This window comes from Lissotriton vulgaris, chromosome 2_1 (genome assembly GCF_964263255.1).
Source record: "Lissotriton vulgaris chromosome 2_1, aLisVul1.2, whole genome shotgun sequence".
NCBI lineage: Eukaryota > Metazoa > Chordata > Amphibia > Caudata > Salamandridae > Lissotriton > Lissotriton vulgaris.
The window spans coordinates 980,299,948-980,324,515 of record NC_141687.1 but is presented as its reverse complement, the minus strand read 5'-3'; the positions used below and the strand labels follow the sequence as shown (position 1 = coordinate 980,324,515).

Below are 24,568 nucleotides of genomic sequence, written 5' to 3'. Positions count from 1 at the left end.
CGGCCAGGGAGGTTCCTGCAGCAGGGCCACGTCTGCAGGGTTACAGCCTGGGAGCTAAGGGGGGAGATTAAGGCAGGAGCAGCTTACCTCGGAGAGCGCCTCCTTCCTCCGCAGACACCCCCCAGACAAAAGCATTTGGCATTCATTTGCGACAGACAAAGAGCCGTATTGACTGGCCGAAGGCAGGAAGCCCCCGTCCCCAGATCCTGCAGGGAGTCTGTTTTAACAACCTGAACTGTGGGGTTTCACTGGCTCGTTTTACTCCGCAGTAAACGCGCCGGAGCCTCTTTGAAGAACAAGTATATCCCTAGAAACGAGGACTGCTGCTGGCTGTCAGCAGCGAGCACAGTCACGTGACTTTAGGAATGTTTTTTGGGACTGAGGTGCTGTCCTCTGCTGAGCGCCCCCCGCGCTGGCTGCCGGTCTCTGGGCTACACCGACTTACAAGGAAACGCCACTCGGGCTGGGGTGGTGTCATTCACATGTCAGATCAGGCCTGGTCCGACAAGGCATATGACTGACTTCGGCCCAGCCCCTCTGGCCTGTCAGGAGCCTTCTGGCTGCACCCCACACCACACAGGCTGCGAAGTCTGCAGCGAGGATGGGTGGTCTTGAAGGGCGAGCCCATCTAACTCCATGGGGGTGGGTAGTTCTTGGCGGTTTAGTTCTGCTGGGAGGGCGAGCTCACTGAAGTCCATGGAAGACATTCGGCGCTTTGGTGAGATGAAAAAGAATCCAAGCATGGCGAAACGTACACACGAGGGGGAGTTGGGTGGCATGTATGTGGCGCACCCCATGCACCCCTCCCTCAGCTCAGACTCTGAAACCTAGGGACGGAGACGGCGATGGGCAGCAAAGTACCACTGCTCCTTCGTGCCTGCCCATGGGACCGTCTCAGCAGCGCGTCTGTTGGTTTAGTAGAATAACACAGGCCCTTCTGAGCAGCAATCCTGCACAGCACTCGGGCGATGGGGCGCTTCCCAGCAGCACTGCAGCACTTCGAATGGCGCTGCCTGGACCGAGAGGTCTTGTGAGGATTGTAAGGAGATAGGTACTTACCAACATGCCTGCCATTAAATATAGTATATTAATTTCTCCACACGCGGCTGCACGTTTAGTGTAACTCTAAGAATTTCTCAGCAGTATTTTTGTGCTTTTAATAGAACAGCACCGACCCTTCTAAGCTACACTTTGAATGGGGCAGAGCTCAACAGAGCTGCTGTGCCTTTAAATGGGACAGTGCAGGTCCTGTGTGTGTGGTTCAGTATTTCACTTAAAGCTAGACGCTATTATCACTTCCCAGCGGACTGAAGCACTTTTAATGGGGCAGTGTCAGTACTACTCAGAAGGGCTGCAGTATTGGTAAGGGGGGGGGGGGGGGGGCAGCAGACTTCTCAGCAGGCCCACGCGTCTTTACTAGGACAGCAGCGCTGATATTCATTAATAGAACAGCATCGCCACTTCTTAGCAGGCCGACCGTAACCTAGCACAGTGTGTCACCAAATATTAGAACTGCTCTGCAGGCCCTCTGACCTTTAGTAGGACTATACCAGCACTTCTCTTTTTGCTGAGGACGGTACTAGCACTTTTGACCACCTCTGCTGTACAATACAATACAAGCATTCATCAACAGACTAGCTGCACTTTAATGGGACAGTATTGTAACTTCTCTGTAGCCTGATCTTCTTTTAGTATGACATTATTGGCACTTCTCTGCCCACCTGAATCACTTTTCATTGGACTGTACCGGTACCTCCGTGTAGGCTGCTTTACTTTTCAGAGGCCCGGACTTTGACAGAGAGGCATCAGTATATGTAGCAGGCTCCATATTCATCTTATAGGACAGAACCTGCCTTTCTTGGCAGATATTCGTTCATGGGACTGCTGCAGTGCCAGCATGTCTTTGCAGGCCTGTCTTCTTTCAGTGTTGCAGTACCAGTATTCTATGCAGGCCTCAGACACTTTTCATAGGGTAGTAACAGCACTTCTTTGGAGGCCTGCTACACTTTTCAAAAGCTATATCCAGCACTTCTTTGGCGGCCTGACACCGCTTTCAGAGGAAAGTACCTGCACTCTTTGCACGAGTAGCACCTTTTTCATTGGACTATCCCAGCATTTTTGGAGGCCTGCAACACTTTCCATAGTGCTGCACCAGCACTTCTTTTCAGGCTTGTTACACTTTTCAAAGGGCAGTGTCAGCTCTTCTTTTCAGGCCTGATTTGCTTTCTTAGGGTAGTCTCAGCTCTTCAGAGGCCTGCAACAGGTTTCAAAGGACAGAACCAGCACTTCCTTTCAGGCCTCGTACCCTTTTTCAAAGGGCAGTACCAGCACTCCTTTCAGGCCTAATGCACTTTTTTAGGGTAGGCCCAGCTTCTTTAGAGGCCTGCAGCACTTTTTAAAGGGTAGTACCAGCACTTCTTTTCAGGTCTTTTGCGGTTTCTTAGGGTAGTCCCAGCTTCTTTCGAGGCCTGTAACGCTTTTCAAAGGGCAGTACTAGCACTTCTTTTCAGGCCAAATGCGCTTTCCTGGGATAGGCCCAGCTTCTTTAGAGGCATGCAACACTTTCATAGGACAGTACCAGCACTTCTTTTCAGGCCTAGTACACTTTTCAAATGGTGTCACCAGCACTTCTTTTCATGCCTAATGCACTTTCTTAGGGTAGGCCCAGCTTCTTTAGAGGCGTGCAGCACTTTTCAAAGGGTTGTACCAGCACTTCTTTTCAGGCCTAATGCACTTTCTTAGGGTAGTCCCAGCTTCTTTAGAGGCATGTAACGCTTTTCAAAGGGTAGTACTAGCACTTGTTTTCAGGCAAAATGCGCTTTCTTGGGGTAGGCCCAGCTTCTTTAGAGGCCTGCAACACTTTTCATAGGACACTACAGGCACTTCTTTTCAGGCCTAGTACACTTTTCAAATGGTGTTAACAGCACTTCTTTTCAGGCCTAATGCACTTTCTTAGGGTAGGCCCAGCTTCTTTAGGGGCGTGCAGCACTTTTCAAAGGGTAGTACCAGAACTTCTTTTCAGGTCTTATGCGCTGTTTTAGGGTAGTCCCAGCTTCTTTAGAGGCCTGTAACGCTTTTAAAAGGGCAGTACTAGCACTTCTTTTCAGGTCAAATGCGTTTTCTTGGGCTAGGCCCAGCTTCTTTAGAGGCCTGCAACACTTTTCATAGGACACCACAGGCACTTCTTTTCAGGCCTAGTACACTTTTCAAATGGTGTTACCAGCACTTCTTTTCAGGCCTAATGCACTTTCTTAGGGTAGGCCCAGCCTTTTTAGAGGCGTGCATCACTTTTCAAAGGGTAGTATCAGCACTTCTTTTTAGGTCTTATGTGCTGTCTTAGGGTAGTCCCAGCTTCTTTAGAGGCCTGTAACGCTTTTAAAAGGGCAGTACCAACACTTCTTTTCAGGTCAAAAGCGCTTTTTTGGGCTAGGCCCAGCTTCTTTAGAGGCCTGCAACACTTTTCATAGGATAGTACCAGTACTTCTTTTCAGGCCTAGTACACTTTTCAAATGGTGTTACCACTGGTAACACCATTTGAAAAGTGGTAACTTACCAGCACTTCTTTTCATGCCTAATGCACTTTCTTAGGGTAGGCCCAGCTTCTTTAGAGGCCTGCAACACTTTTCATAGGATAGTACCAGTACTTCTTTTCAGGCCTAGTACACTTTTCAAATGGTGTTACCAGCACTTCTTTTCAGGCCTGATGCACTTTCTTAGGGTTGGCCCAGCTTCTTTAGAGGTGTACAGCACTTTTCAAAGGGTAGTACCAGCACTTCTTTCCAGGTCTAATACGCTTTCTTAGGGTAGTCCCAGCTTCTTCAGAGGCCTGCAACGCTTTTCAAAGTGCAGTACTAGCACTTCTTTTCAGGCCAAATGCGCTTTCTTAGGGTAGGCCAAGCTTCTTTAGAGGCCCGCAACACTAATCAAAGGGCAGTACCAGCACTTCTTTTCATGCCTAGTACACTTTTCAAAGGGCGTTACCAGCACTTCTTTTCAGGCCTAATGCACTTTCTTATGATAGTCCCAGCTGCAACACATTTCATAGGCCTGTAACACTTTCCATAGGACAGTACAGCACTTCTTTGCAGACCTAGTACACGCTTGATAAAACCACAGCAGCACTTATTTGCAGGGATAATACATTTTTCATGGGGCTATACCAGCACTTTTTTGGAGACTTTCAACTCTTTTCACAGGACAGCACCAGCAATTATTTTCAGGCCTCGTGCACTTTTTATAGGACAACGCCAACACTTCTTTACAAGTCCAGAGCACTTTTCATAGGACAGTACCAGCACTTCCTTTCAGGCCTAATACACTTTTCATAGGAAAGTATCAGCACTTTTGTGGATTCCTGCTACAGTTAGCATAAGACCGCACAACCACATCTCAGTGTACGGTGACCACCTCCCTCCACGTCTAGACGGTCCGTGTTTCCAGTCATTGGCTTTGGAATGAAAGCCTGATGGATTCTGGGTAGACATGTTTTGCCTGCACTAAACTAATAAGGCTAATGCCTGTAAAATCAGTGTACTGAAAACTTCAGGACTGTAACCAGTTTCCATAATGGCCAGGAGTGAGGTGGTGACGCTACATACTCGCAGGAGGACAGTACAACCACATTTCAGCCACATGAATGGTGCATGTCTTTTCGAGTTATTGCTGTAGTTGAATGAACAAATGATTGAAAGGATTTATAAAGTGCAACAGCCGCTCCAAAAGAGCGCTCCGGTGCTACCAAACAAAGCTATCCCTGCAAGAAAAGCAAAGCTAGACACAAGAGAACAACCAGATTTTCAACTGTTTCCTAAAATGCGTCTCATTGATGGTTTGATTGACAGCAGAAGGCAGGGTATTCCAGGCCCTAGTTGCCGGAAGCGAGAAGGGACGACCTTCCTGCCTGGCTAGCCTGAACTTGGGCATCTTACACAAGAAGGCATCAGACGACCTCAGGGCTCTTCTTGGGCGATGGTGAGGACATCTCTGTGAGATATTTGGAACTAGACCTGTAGAAGGCTCTGTGGGCTACCACCAGTGATTTAAAAAGGATATACTTTTGCACTGGTATCCAGTGAAGTTGTTTTAGATGGCCAAATATCTACACTTGGGTGGAGTTTTACTAAGTTTTTACACAGTTTTTGCATCACAAAAGTGACGTAAATCGTCACAAAATCTTTTTGTATCCAATTTACTTTCCAGCGCTAAACAAGTTTAGCGCTGGAAATAACGTGAAAGTAACACAAAGCACTGCATAGGGCTGCTTTGTGTTACTTAGTACCCAAGGGGGCGTACCATAGGTGGTGCATAGGTGTTCCCATGCAACCATCCAAGCTTTCTGACGATACACTTTATTTACTAAATAAAGTAGACCGGGTTTAGCATAAGAAAACTGCACCCTTTTGAAGTAGGCATAAGGAAGGAGAAATGAGAAATGGTTTAGTTTCTCCTTCCTTTTCCAACGTTGTGCGCGTGCTGCTCTTTACAGCACACATACAAAGAGGGAAACGGGTTAAAGTCAGTCTATGCATTGTATTTTCTACAGGTAGGGTAACCTTCTAGCACCAAACCTCTGCTAGACTTACAGAGAACCCCTGGCCATATGGCACAAATGTGTCTCCGTGGCACATAGCAGCTGATTTCAGCGCCTGCGCTGGGGAAAGGGGAGGAGAGTGCCATATTTCTGTAAATATGGCTCTCTCCTTTTCACGCAGCGCATTAGCGGCTGCTGCACTGCGCTGCATGAATAAGTGTTAAATCTAGCCTTCGGTGAGGTATATAATTATTCTGGCTTTATTAATCTTGCTGTATTGAGGTGAAAAGATCCATTGGATAAACGGACAGACTGTGCAGTACATTCACTTCTGGGAACACACATTGGGTATGGGTAAGAAGAATGCACAATACCACTTGGTTTGTGGGTCCAATAAATGTTATCCCGATCCAAACATGCACTATGATTTGTGGTGGAAGTTTAAAACTATATTCTGGACTCAACAACGTATGTTGGAAGTTTGTTAACCCTTTCTTGGACTGTGTAGACATAGACCATCATGTATGAACCCAGTGCCTGTATATCGTACAGATCAAAAATGTCTATATTCTTAGGTGAACGTGACAGTCCCAGCTAAAAAAAGAATAACACAAACCCCCTAAACATTCAGGATTTACTCATCAACGCCCGGGCCCAGGGGAATGAGGAAAAAAGATCGAAAGCAGATGGAGTGCGTAATAATAATAATTATGTGAAAAATAACTGTCGTTAGGTGGGCGTTGTTCGGATCTGCAGGCAGACTGCTTAAGACTGATACAACGAATGTATTTACAATTCAGCAGTAAAGGCACCCCGTGCTACCTTTCCCCCGGGTGGCCACCTCAAACTATGCCATCACGGCACTATTTTCCGACCTGGGATATCCGTGACAGCCTATTGCATTCTGGGGGATGTAGTCTCGGTTTCTTTCATTGACTAAAAGACCCAACGGAAATGATTTGTAGGTAAAATATCTCAGTGACGTCATGAACAGAATAGAAACACCCCACTCTTTTCTCCTCTCTTACCCTGATCATGAATCCCTTGCGTCATTTGTACCCATGTCACGTTTTCGTCTGAATAGATTATTTCAGTAAGATGGTTGGCCTTAATCAGGTTTAGGTAATATTTATATAAATCAGTGACCCTTTTATGGAAACTTGGACTATTTGTCTAAGTCGGGCATTATACATTTCGCTTTCTTCCACTATGCTAATTTCCTGAGGTGTTCAGGAGCATGTAGCGCCACGAAACAGTAAGACTAAGCAAACGTTACATGAAGTACGAATGATTACTGTTGTCTATATAATGATGATCATTAATATGGTATATGTGCATTCTGTTTCTTGTACTTATGAGCTTTTTCTCCGTTTTCTCTCTTTTTAGAGGGGTCCGCCAGGTGAACAAGGACCCCGTGGTCCCCCAGGTCCTGCAGGAATGCCCGGATCCGATGGCATCGACGTGAGTACAAGGTTGAACTCTGGACAAAGGGGGTCTTGTTGGTTCGTCCCGCCCCATCTGGGCTGGGGAGGAGGGCAGACATTGCTGCAGTCGACTCTACTGTCACTAGATGGCAGCAGAGACCAAGGAGAAGAGGCCGGGCATCTCTGACTAGTGATAAAAGATCGGCACCTTGAAACGATAACACTGCCTAGACTAAGTCTGCTAATGAAAAGAGAAAGGAATGCAGAAGGGCGAATTCCTCGGATTGAGCAATTGAAGCGCATGATCTTCTAAGAAATGCTCTTGCTTGATGCCAAAATTATTCTTTCTAATCTTATGCCCCCTTCCTGATTTCCATGACTATGATTCATTTTCTTATGCTAAAATAGTACCTTTTCGTCTGACCTTACACCAGAGGGCTTCAAACTTTCTGATGCCGAGACCCCCTTGTAAAACCTTTTTAGGCGTAAGGACCCCCTTCCGACAAAAGATTCTAGAAACTGGTACTCCTCATCATAAACAACTATCGACAACCATAAATGCGCCTGTTAGACCTTATCACATCCATCCATCCATCATTCATCCACCCACACTTCCACACATCCATCCATCCTTCATCCATCCACCCTTTCATCCTTCCATCCATACATCCATCCTTTACCTATCCACCCGTCCATCCACACACCCACCTTTTCGCACATCCATCCATCCATCCATCCATCATTCATCCATGCAACCTTTTATCCATCCATACATCCATCATCCATCCACCCTTTCATCCTTCCATCCATACATCCATCCTTTACCTATCCACCCATCCATCCATCCATCATTCTTCCACCCACCTTTTCACACATCCATCCATCATTCATCCATGCAACCTTTTATCCATCCATCCACCCATACATCCATCCTTCATCCATCCACCCTTTCATCCTTCCATCCTTCATCCATCCTCCCTTTCATTATTCCATCCATATATCCATCCACCCTTTCATCCATACATCCATCCTTCATCCACCCACCCTTTCATCCATCGATCCACCCACCCATCCATCATTCATCCCCCACCTTTTCACACATCCATCCATCCATCATTCATCCATGCAACCTTTTATCCATCCATACATCCATCATCCATTCACCCTTTCATCCTTCCATCCATACATCCATCCATCATTCATCCAACCTTTCATTAATCCATCCACCCTTTCATTATTCCATCCATATATCCATCCACCCTTTCATCTATACATCCATCCTTCATCCACCCACCCTTTCATCCATCCATCCACCCACCCATCCATCATTCATCCCCCACCTTTTCACACATCCATCCATGCATCCATCATTCATCCATGCAACCTTTTATCCATCCATACATCCATCCTTCATCCATCCATCCAGACTTTCATCCTTCCATCCAGCCTTCATCCATCCACCCTTACATCCATCCATTCACCCATCACTCATCCACCCACCTTTCCACAAATCCATCCATCATTCATCCATGCAACCTTTTATCTATCCATACATCCATCATCCATCCACCCTTTCATCCTTCCATCCATACATCCATCCATCATTCATCCAACCTTTCATTAATCCATCCACCCTTTCATTATTCCATCCATATATCCATCCACCCTTTCATCTATACATCCATCCTTCATCCACCCACCCTTTCATCCATCCATCCACCCACCCATCCATCATTCATCCCCACCTTTTCACACATCCATCCATGCATCCATCATTCATCCATGCAACCTTTTATCCATCCATACATCCATCCTTCATCCATCCATCCACACTTTCATCCTTCCATCCTTCCATCCATCCTTCATCCATCCACCCTTACATCCAACCATTCACCCATCACTCATCCACCCACCTTTTCACAAATCCATCCATCATTTATCCAAGCAACCTTTTATCCATCCCTCATCCATCTACCCTTTCATCCTTCCATCCACCCTTTCATCCATCCATCCTCCACCCACCCACCTTTTCACACATCCATCCATCCTTCATCCATCCATCCACCCTTTCATCTTTACATCCATCCACTCATCATTCATCCACCCACCTTTTCACACATCCGTCCACCCTTTCATCTTACCATCCGTCCATCCATACAGCCATCCACCCTTTCATCCATCCATCCATACATCCTTCATCCATCCACCCTTTCATCCATCCATCCACTCATCATTCATTCACCCACCTTGTCTGTGCCTCTCTCATGGGGGGTCAGTGTCTCTCTGCTTCGTCTTCCTCTCTCATGGGAGGGCATCTCTGTGCCTCCCTGCTTGGGGGAGGGGGGTGGCAGCCGGCTGTGAAAACATCTCACCATGAAGAACAGACTCTCAGCCACATTTCTCCTGCACAGGCGCCAGGTATGAGGGCTCGTGGGACTTGAACCAATGATATGATTGTAATGTCCTTCTGCTGTCCTTCTGCTGTTTACTGTGTATTTGTAAAGCGCTCTGATACCTACGGGTTGAACTAGCGCTATATAAAACGTTAAAAGTAAAAATAAACCCACAGCTAAGTCCATTGAACTCAAAGGGCTACAGCCTCCTCCCCCTCCCCTCCAGCTCCTGTATGTCAGCCTGGCTGAAACAGCTTGGACACACACAAAGGCACACCAGAGTACTATCACAGGTCTTTAAAAGACCTTTACTTGTTAACGAGGCTTTGATGTTTTTCACACCTCGGTTTGAATTAGGCGGCCTTCGCCTTGAGCACCCTCGATCAGCCCGACGCCAGGAACTGCACTCTGGCAGAATCTGTGACCCCCTTCCCAGGACTCCACGACCCCCCTGGGGGTCGCGCCCCACAGATTGAAGACCTCTGCCTTACACTGAGTCCTTCAAACCACAGTTCCCTTTCCTCCTACTAATTTGCATGTCCTCCAGTTCCTGTTTGTTGCTCCCTGGCAGACGTACTCCACTGACTCCCGCTTTTTCTCATTCGTCTATGCGTGCACGCTGATTAGACGTACCGCAAATAACGGAATTGTGCAGAACGCTCGCTACGAGGGCGCGCGCACTCCTCCTTCCGCGTCTATGTGCTGTAAGCGACTGAGTCAGCATGATCATATTTTTTAACAGTAAAAAAGTCTCGTGCCACAAGCTAACATAGAAATAAGACTACAGGTTTGCAGAGGGTATGGGGCACATAATCACTTACCTACACATAGAAGCAGGGCACAAGTCCTAAGTGGGGGGACGCTGACCTCACAACAGGAAGTGACGTCACGAAAGGTGGCTTGCACCATCAGACAATTGTCTCCCCTTGCTCACTCCTTAGATACGATTGCATCAGAAAAGCCAGCGCATGAGCAGCGTTCTGAATGGCCTCCGATCTCGCCTCAGAGAGGCCAAAGAGTGAATGTGTGGCTCCATTTGCTCCAGTTATCGAGCTCCTGGTAAAATAAGTGCGGGGACGCCGTCCACTCGCGTGGTACCCAACTTGAGCCCTGCATAGAAGGCACCCTATAATGCGCCACTAAGGGGAAATTATGGGCCTCATTTACACTCTGTATGAACTCTAATGTTTGAATTTATTTCTTATAAATCATGATACCAAACTAATCCTGCACGGCTACACATGAAAACTTGCCCCCTTCTGCGTTTAGTGTGCCCTCTTTAAAAAACCCAAAATTTGCAAAATGTATAGAAATGTGCCGGGAACTGTCTCTGTAATCTTGGATTTCTGGATACCTTACGCTGGGCCTGGAGGGGACTCAAAGCAGACAGCCCTGAAAAATGTTGTCAAACAAGTCCCGGTACAGTGCATAGCAAGTGCAGGTAGCGAGCCGAACCATTCACTACAAAGGGAGGTTTTGGGGAGGACCCAACCCCCCCCACCCCCAGCCCCAAAAAAAAAAACTTGGGAAAAAATGGAATATTCCACAACACATTTTTCATTCTCTATTCAATTGTGTTAGCTTTTAAAGCATAGTAAACAATAACCTTACTGTGCACCTGGATATGACAATCGTTATTTGGACTCTGCAATTATTTCCTCACTTTCACCCTCTAACAGTGCCTCTCATCTCTCTAAAGCCCCTCTCACATGTATTTCATTTGTTTTATAGCATCTCGCATACCAGTGTAGGGTGTCGGAGCACTTTACATCACACACACATAGACAATTAATCATACATGTGTAAATCAGTGTATAGAAAATGTTACATAAGGCAAAGGGGACTACAAGATGTAGGATTGACATGCCGTCCATACTGGTTGCCACTTTTTAAACAAACCTTTTTTTTTTTAGCAAACTCAGGATAATGAAAGTCTGGGAAAAAACATAAATTTCAGATCTGTACCATGCAGCTTGCATGCAGCTCTTTGATGGCATCTTATAACGGACTGTGGTAGATTACATTTGTAATTTAGGAAATGCACAGTAACAACCTTTTTGTTTTTGTTAGCAAACTCAGGATAATGAAAGCCTGGGAAAAACATACCTTTCTTATCTGTACCATGCAGCTTGCATGCAGCTCTTTGATGGCAGCTTATAACTGACTGTGCTAGATTACAATTGTAATTTAGGAACTGCACAGTAACAAAAGAATCTCTGTGACAAAAGCAGTAACCCACTGACCTATGCACATAAAATATTGTTCTTTGATATGCATGGTACATATTCTTTGCAGCAGGCATATTAACTGTGTGCACTACCTTTGGTGAGTCAAAACTGCAACTAGACTAAACTCACATCTCTCTCCAGCAGGTACATTAATCACCAGAGTTAACCTACCACTTTTATTGTTGCCTGAAAACTGCTGAACATACAAGGAACTTTTTTTTTTTTTTTTTTTGTGGCAGAGGCATAAAACATACAAGGACAAAACAGCATCTAATCAGCGACAGTCATTCACATAGTTTCTGGTACATTATTGGCATAGAAAAAAGAAATATGAAATATAAAATATATCTTTGCAAATACAGTTGTTATTAGGTTTAGATCCAATTGTCAATAGGGGACCATAACTTCCCAGCAAAGATCTTCTTTTTCTGTCCCTTCAATTTATAAACTGCTTTGTCCATTCTATAAATGTTTAGCAACTTTCCCAGCCATTGTTCAAATGTTGGTGGATCTATATCCAACCATCTAGAAGTAATACAAAAACGATATACGGACATTCCAATAAACAAAAAGTATTCTTGATCAGCAGATAAGCTTTCAGAAGGAAAATAAATACCAAAAATAATCACAGAAGGACAAAGCTTAATATTGACATTGAGCAAGTTAGTCAAAAATTTTTCAATCTTATCTATATATAACCCCAATTTGAGGCAGCTGTAAAACATATGACATGAGTCCGCTGCTAGGATTCCACAACGACTACAGTTAATACCTTTCGTGGCCTTCCATTTGGCTAGCTTAGCAGGTGTGTAGTAGAGGTCCAGAGTAGACATATAGTGTTGACTTTTAAGAGAGCTATTAATTAGTACTTTATTACTCATCTCAAAAGCCCTTACCAAGTCTATTCCTCCTATGCTCAATTTTCTTTGCCATTTCTGGGCCTGCTGATCAAGATCATCATGCAACCTATTAACCATTAATTGATAAATCGTGCCAGTACGGCTATTCTTCCTACAGCTCTCTAGAATATCAATAGTCTCCATAGCATCATTATATAACAGATTTTTTTTTTCCAAAAAGCTACGGATCTGTAAATATTTAAAGAATTCGTTCCTAGAAAGGCCAAATGTTTCTTGAAGTTCAGAAAAGGACATAAAAACCCCATTTTGATACAGTTGCCCCATTGAGTGGATCTGTCTCATATGCCACCGATATATTGCCATATCTTGAAAAATCCCCGATAATGACGTATTACCAAAAATAGGTGTATAAAAATTAAACTTTGAGGTTATCCGTAGGTTTTTATTGATTTGTCTCCAAACTAAAAAGGCAGATAAAAACACCTTGAATTTTGTTTTTTTGTAGTAGCTTGGTTCCATGAACTTCAGTAGGCATTGACGCACATGAGCGCCCATTAGCATTTCAAAAATAGAAGGTGCCATAGAGGTTTCAGTAACATGGTCATGGAATAGTAGCACCCTAATTGCTTTAAGAGTAATAGCCCAATAATACAGTCTGAAGTTCGGAAATCCCAACCCAGCACGTTCTTGCGGAAGAGTACACCACTTTAAAGATCTTCTTGAGCGGCGGTACCCCCACAGAAATCTGGACAACATCCTGTCTATTTTGTTAAAAAGAGACATTGAAAAAAATAGGGGAATAGTTCAAAAAAGATAAAGAAATTTTGGGAAGATCATCATCTTGATGACATTGGTTCGTCCATATAAAGATAAGTGTAAATTATTTATCCTTTCTAAAGTTCTGTTAGTAGATATGAGTAAAGGATCCAAATTTAATCCAACAATGTAATCGATTTTAGGAGAAATAATTACACCAAGATATGTACCAGTAGAATTTAATGGGATGTCAGTAGGTGTACCAGTCTCAGAATGTATGATCTGGGTTTTTGAAATATTAAGTTTGTATCCGGAAAATTTACCATATTCTCGAGCTACTTCAATTATTTTAGGTAGCGCAGTAGTAACATCAGAAGTTACAATGGCCACATCGTCTGCGTACGCTAAAACTTTATGGTCTACCTCGTGAAGTTGAACTGGTGGAATACCGGGTTCCATAATTAATCTGTTCAAATAGGGTTCTAAGTAGAGAGCAAATAGAAGCGGGGAGCAAGGGCAACCTTGCCTGGTCCCCCTAGTGATTAAAAAAGATCTAGAGGTATCAGTGCCTAGTCTTATTACACCCTTGGGATTAGAATAGAGTGCTTGTACAGCTTTAATAAATTGTGACGGAAAGCCCTTCCATTGTAGTACAGTCCAAAGGAATCCCCAGTCTACCCTGTCAAACGCTTTTTCAGCATCGAGTAGAATCACCCCAACTGGGGATTCCTTTGCTTGAGCCCAATCCAATAATGTGATAACACGTTTGACGTGATCTATAGTATCCCTATGTCTAATGAAGCCATGTTGAATATGAGAGACCAAGCCTGCCATTACATCATTTAATCTATTTGCAAGAATTTTAGAATAAATCTTGCTATCTGCGGTGATAAGAGAGATAGGGCGATAGGACCCTAATTCTTTTGGTTCCTTATTCTTTTTTACAAAAACAATTATAGTGGCAGTAGACCAAGAGTCAGGAGATTTACCTTGAGACGCTAAATTAAAATTTTTTAACAGCTCTGGTTTCAACATGTGTCTAAATGTCCGATAAAATTCAAGAGGTATCTGGTCTGGCCCCATCGCTTTGCCTGCCGCAAGACTCATAATGGCTTTCTCAATCTCATCCCAGCTTATTGGCCTTATAAATAAATCTGTCTCTTCTGGGCACAATGAAAGTTGGTTAGCACTTCTAAGATAATCTACAGGATTAAGGGTCTTATCAACTTCATTACTGAAATCATTATACAATGTCTTATAGAAATCATGAAATGCCTCTAATATTTCTTCCCTACGTTCGTGAAAAACACCATTCATATCTTTAACGCACTGTATTTCATTAGTTGAGGCTTTTTGTCGCAGGCGCTGGGCTAAGACTTTTCCGGTGCGTTCGCTGTATTCATAGCGTTCAGTTTTATGTTGCTTGAATTTTGCTGCTACTTCATCAGCAATATGGATACGCAGACCAGAGCGTTCAGTAACTAGGCGTAATTGTGCATCCTCTATTCCTGCGTTATTTTTGCAAGCAGTAGATAGATCCATCTCGGCTATCCTAATCTTATTTAGCCTCTCCTTAAAATCTGTTTGGATGTACTTCCTCTTATAATTTGCAAAGCTGATTGTCTCTCCCCGTACAATGGATTTAAAAGAGTCCCACACTACTTGTGGAGAGGCAGTATCATTGTTTATTAAAAAATAGTCTTTAATAATTATAGCCATAAATTGGAGATAGTCTTCATCTAATAGCAGATTTCTCTGAAATGACCAGAATCTAGTTGGATTTTGACAGTCAGTGGGAAACTGAATCTCAGCAATCATAGGATTATGATCTGAGATAACTTGAGGTAATATTTCAATATGGATTTTCTCCAAAAACAAAGAGGATACAAGGAAATAATCTAAACGGACGAATTTCCGATGAGGAATGGAGAAAAAAGTATATCCTGGGTCTTTACAATAAAATTTGTTCCAAACATCAGTTAGCCCATTATTTAACACCAGATCTCTAAGTGCTCTATAAGTTCTAATCTTGCGGCCCGTGTATCTCATCCCTGATTTAATATTCCAATCAGCTGCCAAATGGATATTTAAGTCCCCACATACTATTATTGGCTGTGTCCACGTAGCTAGCTCTGCATTCATAGTGTTGAACACTTCAGCATCATCAAGATTAGGGCCATAAATACAGCATATAGTAAATTTGCAACTTCCAATTATTAATTCAGCAAGCCCCCATCTGCCCCATTTATCAGCTGATGTTTCCAAGCACTTTCCAACTCCCTTTCGCATACATATTGCAACGCCTCTCTTTATACCCATTTGTTTAGACGTAAGCAAGACTTCTAATCCCAAATTATTCAAAAGAGAACACTTGTTCCATGAAATGTGTGTTTCCTGAATACATAGTAAATCAATATATAAAGTCTGAAGTTTTGTTCGAAGCATTCCGATCTTTTTTAAATCATTAAGACCATTAATATTAATTGTACATATTTTCACCTTTTTATCCATATTGAAAATAATAGAAAAAAATATTAGCTATTATCATCACTGCATACTCTTCAATATTATCATTTGAATGCCTTGTATTCATCCTTGTATGAAACACCTCTGCCTTACACCCCCACCACCAACCCTTACCCTTACCCACCCCCACCCTTTTTCCCAGAACCCCTCCCTCCACCCTCCCCACTATAGGAGGCACAGGAACCATCAGTTCCTGAAACGTATGGGCGCCGTGTCCCTGGCCCATAGCATCCTGACGAAGAGAAAAGAGAAGAAACAAAAGAAAGAATGAAAGAGAGAAGAAAAAAGAAAGAAGAAAGATAGATAAAATGGAAAAGAAAAAAGCGATCCTGCATATTTAAACAGCTATTAAACAATACAATTTCTAAGCTTACAGTCTGGTATTATCAGACTACGCATTAGTTCTTTCAAAAAGAGAAAAAATGTTCTTCATCAGACATGATTGTTCAGAGAGAATCCAAATATTCCTTGGCTTTGATAGTGGATATAAAGTATTTTACTTGGCCTTTGAATATAGTCTTCAATTTTGCAGGACCTTGGAGGAACACTGCTACTTCTTTCTTTTGGAAATCACGGATCAATTGCCTTAGTTGCCATCGTTGAGCCACGGTAGCTTGGCAATAATCTGGTCGCACAAAAAACTGACAGCCCAATCCATCCGCTTTCTTATCCGGTCTTGCGTTTAAGTAAATAGCTTCACGAGCAAGGAAGTTATTGAACGACACCAGAATGGCCCTAGGATAGTTTTCTTGGCCTTGTCGCGGTTTCCTCGCTGTAAAGGGAAATCTATGTGCACGCTGTATTTCCCGTGCCCAGTCCCATTCTGTTAACTCAGGAAAAGCGTCATTTAATAGATTAATGATGAACCTCCTCGGGTCAGACCCTTCTTTATTTTCGGGGACCCCCAAAAAGCGCAGATTACTTCTGCGGGCCTGATTCTCCGAATTTGCTAGCTTATCGGATAAATCCTCCTTTTGAGCTTTAAAGTCACCCACTTCTTGTCTTTGGGCCATACATTCTTCTTCTTAGACAGATATCCTAGCTTCTGCCTCGGTGATCCTGTCGGCGGTCTCTGAACATATCTTAATCGCACGTCGTACTGCATTTTTGACTTTAGCACAAGTCATCTGCGTGCGTTGGTTTTCAGCCTTACTTTCTGCCCTGTGATTCATCATAGTATCAAAGATTGTTTTCAGTGTAATCTCTTCGTTATTTTCTTGTGGCGGAACCGAGTCAGTTACAGAATTATGACTGGACCCAGGAGTAGCAGTGGCAATAGTAACGGTAGATACTTGGGTAGGAGATGAGGGGTTCACTCCACTTGGTAAATTAGAAGCGGTCTCTTTGCTCACCGCACGTAGAGATCTTTTCTTCCTCAGCTTCTTCTTAATGATAGTGGCCGCATTAGCACTGTCAGGGCTCATACTAACCTCGCCATCAGAAGATATACTCTCGCAGCTGTAATCTACCCAGTCTTTATTCAAACCAGTAACTTCATCAGATGAGAGTTCTGACAGGGAATAGAAATTTTCAGGAAGCTCCTGATTATGCGGCTGCAAAATAGTTTTTTCTTCACTCTGTAAATCGATTATTGATGGTAATAATAGTGAGGGAAGAGAACACGCTCAATTGATTATAGTCCCGCCTGAAACTACATCTCCCATAATACCCTTCCTCAAATGATTAGTTGTCTCAAGAGTTATGGGATTATTCTGACTATCAGCACTTTTAGACGGTTGATTAAGCGGTTGATTAGTGGCCAAATCTGTGTTTTGGCTGTTATTGTCAGTTATTTTCTTCCTGGCAGCATGTTTTACAAACAGATCTGGCAATGTTTGTAGTGTTGTGCTCTTCATACTTGAAGCTTCATTGGATTTCGATACAGCCCCCTTATTAGAATTCTTACCCTGTTTTGTGGCAGTTTTACCAGGGGTCGATGGAGCTGCCTCCGCCATCTCGTTCTCCTCGTTGTCCGGCTCTACTCCTCCCAAATCGCTTCCAGCACCGTTACTTTTGTTTCTACGCGTGCCAATGGAGGGTGGAAGCGGCGTCCTCTTCTTCTTCCGAGAGCCGCCTCTACCAGGGAAAACGCTACTCTGTGACCAAAACAAACAGAGTGTAGCGCGCCACAGCGGGGCCCGCCGATTGAACTCGAAGAGATTCAGCAACATTCGTGAATTCCGTCACAAAGATAGTTAGTATCCAATTATCACCACAGTACGATACTGTAGCGCAGTTAGCTCCGTTCCACTCCGCTGGTGCACGCCTCAGGCCACTCTCCTCGGCTCCCGACCCGAAAATGGCCAGCGCCTCCGTGTCTCCGTGTCTCACACTCCCAACGGTCCGGCACGGAATAGAAACAAACGTAGACCAGCCACACCCACAGGCAGCCTCAGGCAGCCGACCAGTTCCAGCCGATGCGGTCAGGTAGGATGAAATTGTCCGATATATACGAAAATATAATCTCGTTTAGTGCAGCGGAGATGTTAAATGATCTTACGGCCAACTCCCGCATAGATTATCATGACAAAAAACTGAATTTTCTTTCTCCTTCTCTCCCGGACGCCAGGAACCAGGGAGCTGGCTGCTTACACAGCCTCCCTCACGGTGGCCATCTTGCCTCTGGGGGCTCGTCCGGGATAACATACAAGGAACTTTGAAGTGCTTTTAAAACGGCTGCACTGCTGCAAAACCGGCCCTCATCAACAAAACTGGCCCCCAACCCTTCCAGCCTTCCGGGGAAACACCCAATGCCCGGTACAGCCAGTCCAGTATTGCACCTTTGTCACCTGAGCCAATCTAGGCCAGGACAGTTCCTAGATAATTGAAATCCATCATGCGCTGTGGAAAGCACTCATTGTCTCGGCTCTTTTCACTTTCTTATGAACGCAATCATATTCTGACTCTTGTACTCACTCATCTGCTCACCCAGTCATGCACTCATATGATTTTTTACACATGCGTTTGCGCATTGTATTGGGACTATTATAGTTGCATTTATGCAGCTCTTCATACCGTTAATGAGACGCTGTAGCGCTTCTGTGGGTGGATAGCATATTAGACTGTAGGCGATTGGTTGCAAAAATATTCAATTGCAGTATGGTGGATGTGGGAACAGTTGTGTTGTGAATGATGACCACAGTATCCTGTCAACGACTGCAGAATCTTAGTATGTAGTGGAGTGAAGAGGAGTAAGGGATAGAAGAACCATTGAGCTTTATATTACTGTTGTGCTTGTTAGGAAGTGTGTGGTTTATGAGTGCAGCAACGTGTGATGAGGAGTTGAGGAGTGAATGGCACTTCTCATATTGCTGCCTTGGTGTAATTGTGTTAATTCCTGCAGCAGAGTAACACAGACTAAGAGATAGATGGGCATGTGTTCGTGTCTACCATCCTTGCGTGGAAATGGTTTGCAGTCCTTGCATGAATGCGATTGTTGGTCATTTGATGCCCATACTTTTCTTGCATAGTTAATCTGATCTGTTTATTGGTAGGTTTTATGTTGTATCATCTGTTAGGCAAGAGCAAAGTATTTACTTCCTTACAGAATTGCAAATCTTGGATATTTCTTGACTTTGCTGGGAGGCCATTCCCTAGTTCCCTGCTTGAACAGAGAATGGGGCTCTGTCTACCCATTTCTCATTGTCGGAGGAAATGATGAGTCATGATAATCCAGAACTGAGAGTTCTGTTCCACGAGTATCTTTTGAGCTTTACCTGAAAGAAAAATGAACTATTATATTATATTATCAAGCCCAATATCGCCGCTTTAGCTGCAGTTTTCTGCCGCTAAAACGGCAACAAATGTTAACGCCCTGCTTGATAATATGCCTGCAGTTCTTTCAATGAGTTTCAATCGGCCATTTGAGGCCGGTGAGACAGCTGTCTGCATCTGCGATGCCAAGATTCTTTTAATGATGAGAGATCTGATGTAGGAGGGCCTTGGGATGGGAGAGTCCGGAAGATGATGAGTTGTAGCATATCGTTCTTACATGGAAAAAAGCAGATGTTAAAAAGTAGGATTTTCCTGAATATTTGTGTTAGGCAAGAGTCTGCTAGGGAACCAGGCTGGCCCTTTATGCCATGACTATTTCCTTGAACTCAAACTCAGGGAGCCGTTTATAGGAGTGGTGATACTGGTGTTTGCCTGAGCCATTTTTTTTGTTAACTCCTGTAATATTTGTTTGCTTTCTGGGCATCTTGGTCCTGGGATACTTTGTCAGGTTAGTTGTTTTTGAGAAACGTTTGTTTGCAATGGCATCTGGAAAGCTTGCACGAGTGTAATTTTGGTTGTAGTGTGATCTAGGTTGTGGTATTGCAGGAGGATTGTAGAAAGTAGTGGGTGATTTTGCTTTCTTTTTTTGTAAACCTATTTTATTGACTTTCATTGTACCATCTGGGCAGCAGCCCGACATGTACAGGTTGAAGACAGGATAATGCCAAAGTGTCAGTTCTATAAATACCATTGACTACAAAAGTCTATATAACAACAAAACTTTGCGTAGACAGTTCCATTCCCCTTACAGGTTAAGTGCGTGGATGAGTACCCATGTAAATAAGAGTAACAATGCTGTGTATAGTGTAACATGGCCAAAGACGTATGAGGAAACCTACTAATCAAGGGTTCTGGGAGGGAAGGGGGGAAGATCGATACCGCAATATGTAGCCCATCAGGACCATATTGCCCTATGTTTCTGGAGGCAGCCACGCGCCTGAAACACCGCAATCTCCACACCCATGCATCTGTCCAGTTCTTTTCGCCATTTCCCTAACATCAGAGGGGAAGTCCCTTTCCACAACTGAGCAATATCGCACTTAGCCATAGTGAGGGCCAGGAAGAGAATATGTTGTTTATGTAGGTTTTCCCCTATACCATCAGTACTGTGGAGTAAAAATAGTCTAAGGTCATGTGGGAGATCCCAGGACAACACTTCTCCCTGACAAGCCGAAACTTTATGCCAAAAAGGGCTGTATAGCTGTCAAACTCCAGAAAGTATGCATAAATGTTATCTCCTCTTTTTCACAATGTGAGCACTGTGGGGATGAGATAACCCTTATCCTCCAAAGACGGAGTTGCCTATAATAAATTCAATTAATGTATTTGAATTGGATGAGACAGTATCTAGAGGACACTGCCGCACCCCAGGGGCTAGCTATAGCCTCAGCCCAGTCGTCATCGGTTAGATCCGGTATATCGTTTTGTCATGCTCTTCTGGTCTTGTGTGGTGTCATGGTGGCATGAGTTCTTAATGTCTGATAAATCTGTCGGATTTTATGAGCTCCCAAATTTTCCATGAGGAGGCAGCCCTCGAGAGGGTGAATCTCTGGAAGGCTTTCCAGGGTGAGAGGCCTGGGGGTGAGAGTATGACGCAATTGGAGGTATTCGTAAAATTGTGTTTTATGTAGTTGGAATTCTACCTGTAACTGTTGAAAGGACTTTAAGGTAGTGCCCCTCATTACATCCCCAAGTGTAGATATGCCCATCAGATCCCACTTGCGGAATACCGACTGAGCCGCAACCTGACGCAGGTGGGTGCCATGCCATAAGGGAGATGCCTGGATCAAGCACTGTGCACCCCCTCCGCCGGACGGTATATCTCCAGAGCCGAACTGCCGTTCTACTAGCCGGAGGCATGAAATCTAGGCCCCTTGCACTGTACAGTAGCTGAAGAAGGGGAACCCCCTCCATCACTGCATGCTCTAGTGCGAACACTGAGTTCATTGGTGTATTATACCACCATTCATTTATGACTAATAAATGGGAAGCCACATAGTAAGAGTTCACATCCCCCATGTGATGCCGCCACAGTAAGTCGATTGCGTACAGATCTGCAGCGCCACTCGGACTGCCCCTCCATAAGAATTTGTTATGTACCGCATTTATTTGCACGAACCATGATCTCGGTATGTAGTGCGGGAAGTTTTGCAGGCGATACAGCTCTCTGGGGAGGGAGACCATCTTAAAAACCGCTGAATGCCAATATAGCTAGCGTGGAAGAGATGTACATATTGATGGGGAGGTGGGAAACTTGGGAGAATCTAAGGATGTGACTAAACTGTGTGAAAATATAATCTAGCTGGAACAGAGACTCATGGAATATGGACATGTATGTGTAGCCTATCTCATCGGGTTGATATTTACGCAATATTTCAGACCATCCTAGAGTACTGGCTAATAAATACAGTTTAGATACAGCTGTGGAAGGGACAGAACCAGACCTGCACTTCCTAGGGTGAGGAAGCGGTTCATTGAGTACCCTCGCGCCCCTCTGGGAAGCCCACGAAACTAAGGTTGTTGCGCCTAGCACAGCCTTCAGCATCTTCCACCCGGAATGCCAGTTCTTGCGATATCGCAGTTAGTTTATTAACGTGCTGCTGTAAAGTAGTCACCGTATCTTCAATAGAAGACACACATGTCTCCGCCTCGGTAATGCGATCTACTGCTTTTCTCAGGTCCTGGCGAAGAAATGAGACCTCTGACCCCACCACACTGATTTTAGGATCTAGTGTGTCTCTGGCCTCTGTAATGGCCGCCAAGAGGGCCGCATTGTTGATCACATGCATGCCTGTGGCCCCTCCTCCTATCGTCGTGGCATACTTGTGCAGGGTGCCCTGCTTGGAGCTTGAGCCTCCAGGTTTGTCCTTTTCCATAGTGAAGCAGTGAATTGGCCTCTCTGAGGGACCAAGGGGCCCACAGCCAAGGGCTCAGTGAGGCATGCAGGGATGGTTGTCAGAGGTCGCGATGACACTGATCTGGGGGGGTACCTCCGGCCGGTCCTCTCGGAAACTAGCCACTCCCGAGCCACAAGCCGCACTGGGCCTAGCCTAGCCGCTTCCACTGCCCGTAGCAGCCAGCCAAGTAGGCCCCTCCACCGGGACCAGACTCGCCGGGCCACCAACCCATGATGTGCCCCGCACTGCCGCCCGTGCCTTAGCCAATACCCCAGTACAGGCAGTGCCTCGTGGCTCCCCCACAGTACAGTCCAGGCTCAACAGCGACGATCGCAGGGGGCCAATACGGCCTTCAGTAGGTACAGCAGGTTCTACAATGGGGGAAAGGCTGCCTCCTGCGCTCACCAAGCACTCATCAGGCCAGGAAGCGGGTGATGACATTCGGCAGTCAGAATTACAGGCAGCAAGGCTCCGCACCAGGGGTGAGAACTGCACCCCATCTCCCACCAAGATCCAGCCTCGATCCCCCTTGCCCCCCAGCCAGGGCCTAAGCCAGGAAGTGCTGTGCCAGCAAGGAGTTCCTGGTGTAAAAACAAAGAGGCAAAGGGCCCCGCGGGACCGGCGTGCAGTGCCCCCTGCCCCCACACCTGGAGGCCCAGCGGGGCCACTCCCCCCACCGGCGGGAAGCAGGACAGCTACCAACTCACAAGCCTGCGAGGAGGCCCGGTGAGCAGACACCGCCAGAAACCCACACTCGGCCCCCCCCCCCACACCAGAATAACTCCCACCTCGGGCTCGATCTGGCCCCACACAGCCGTCTGTGGCACCTAGTCAGGGGGAAGCACCCAGGCCGGCAACGTCAGGCCATGCCCGCGCCGTGCCTGGGGAGTACTGTAACTGATGCACAATAGACGGCCGGTGGCCAGCGCTGAACTCCGCAGCTCCACACACGTTGCCCCGAATCAGGACGTGGTCCCGCTGATGTCCAATATGGTGTACTGAGGCGGATTTAGGTAGGATTCTGTAGGATTACTGGCAGGGATGCGCAGAGCACACTCAGGCAGCATCCGCCATGTTGGCCGGCAGAGATTTTGTATTCTTAGCGGGTGAGTTGTCTATCCTGCTGTTGCAACAGAACCGTGTCTTGTCATTACTTCTGTTTCCACCTTCTTTATATTTTCATTGAGTCATGTCATTTTTTTCCCATGGGTATGGTGTGTGAACGTTCTTAGGGTGTCAGTTTGTTGTAACCTTCATAGAATCTTTTGAACATCTGTTTCACCTCTGTTATGTGGTTGTGGTAGGTGGTGGAGAGGTGATAGTCAAGTGGTGAAAGGTTGAGCTCATGCACTCACTTCTATATATAGAGACATCCAGTAGCCCACTTATGTACTCACTCAACTAGCTACTCACAATTCTACTGACATTATCAGTCACATGCACACACATTCAGTTAATCACACACTCATATTCACATATAAGTGTTAACTCACTTATACATATACTTTTTTGAGCAGAGCCTTGTTTACTCCCTCACACACTCACTCTTGTGTTAAGCTGCACAAAAGGACACGAATGCACTGATTCACATGGTCACTAACATTAACATATTCACTGAGTAACAAATTATCTTGGATGAGTTCAAACAGTTACTCCAATACAGGCAACCCATGGATGAGTCTATCAATAATTCATTTAAAGATACATGTCAAAACTCGATTTATCATAGAAAATTTACATCTGAGCCAACCAGTCAGAACTACTTCTGTTCCTACCAGAAATAATATGCATTTGGGGATATGAGAGGTGTTGGACATGGAGTAAGAAGTACAAGTAACTAAGGAACCTTTATAAGACGTGTGGCCTACACAAATAGGTGGTATGAATAGAATATTCTTAAATAGACAGTACAGCTGTGATCAACAAATCAATATGTTTTTATATTATTTAATTAAAATATTTCACACCCTTACCAGCGGCTATTGACAGTAATTAATTTGGGAAGGTACAAGCAGGTCATTCACGATGTGAAATATAAACATACTTAATCAGACCGGACAACCACCACCCTCGCGCCAGGGCCAGCTGCACCACCAGCACAGGCTTAGGCCCAAGAACTACGTCCATACCTCTATCCTACATCACTCCTCTCCCTCACACATCACTGCATACCACTAACT

At 44.9% G+C, this 24,568-nt stretch overlaps 1 protein-coding gene across 1 annotated transcript in view; it reads left to right on the top strand.

Annotated features, from left to right (window-relative positions):
• Positions 1-24,568, top strand: part of LOC147731506 (uncharacterized) — a 47,086-nt gene that overhangs the window by 1,560 nt on the left and 20,958 nt on the right. Inside the window, exon 2 of the mRNA XM_086954204.1 lies at positions 6,917-6,991. Coding sequence (XP_086810330.1) covers positions 6,917-6,991 — 75 coding nt within the window. The remainder of the gene's footprint in view (positions 1-6,916; positions 6,992-24,568) is intronic.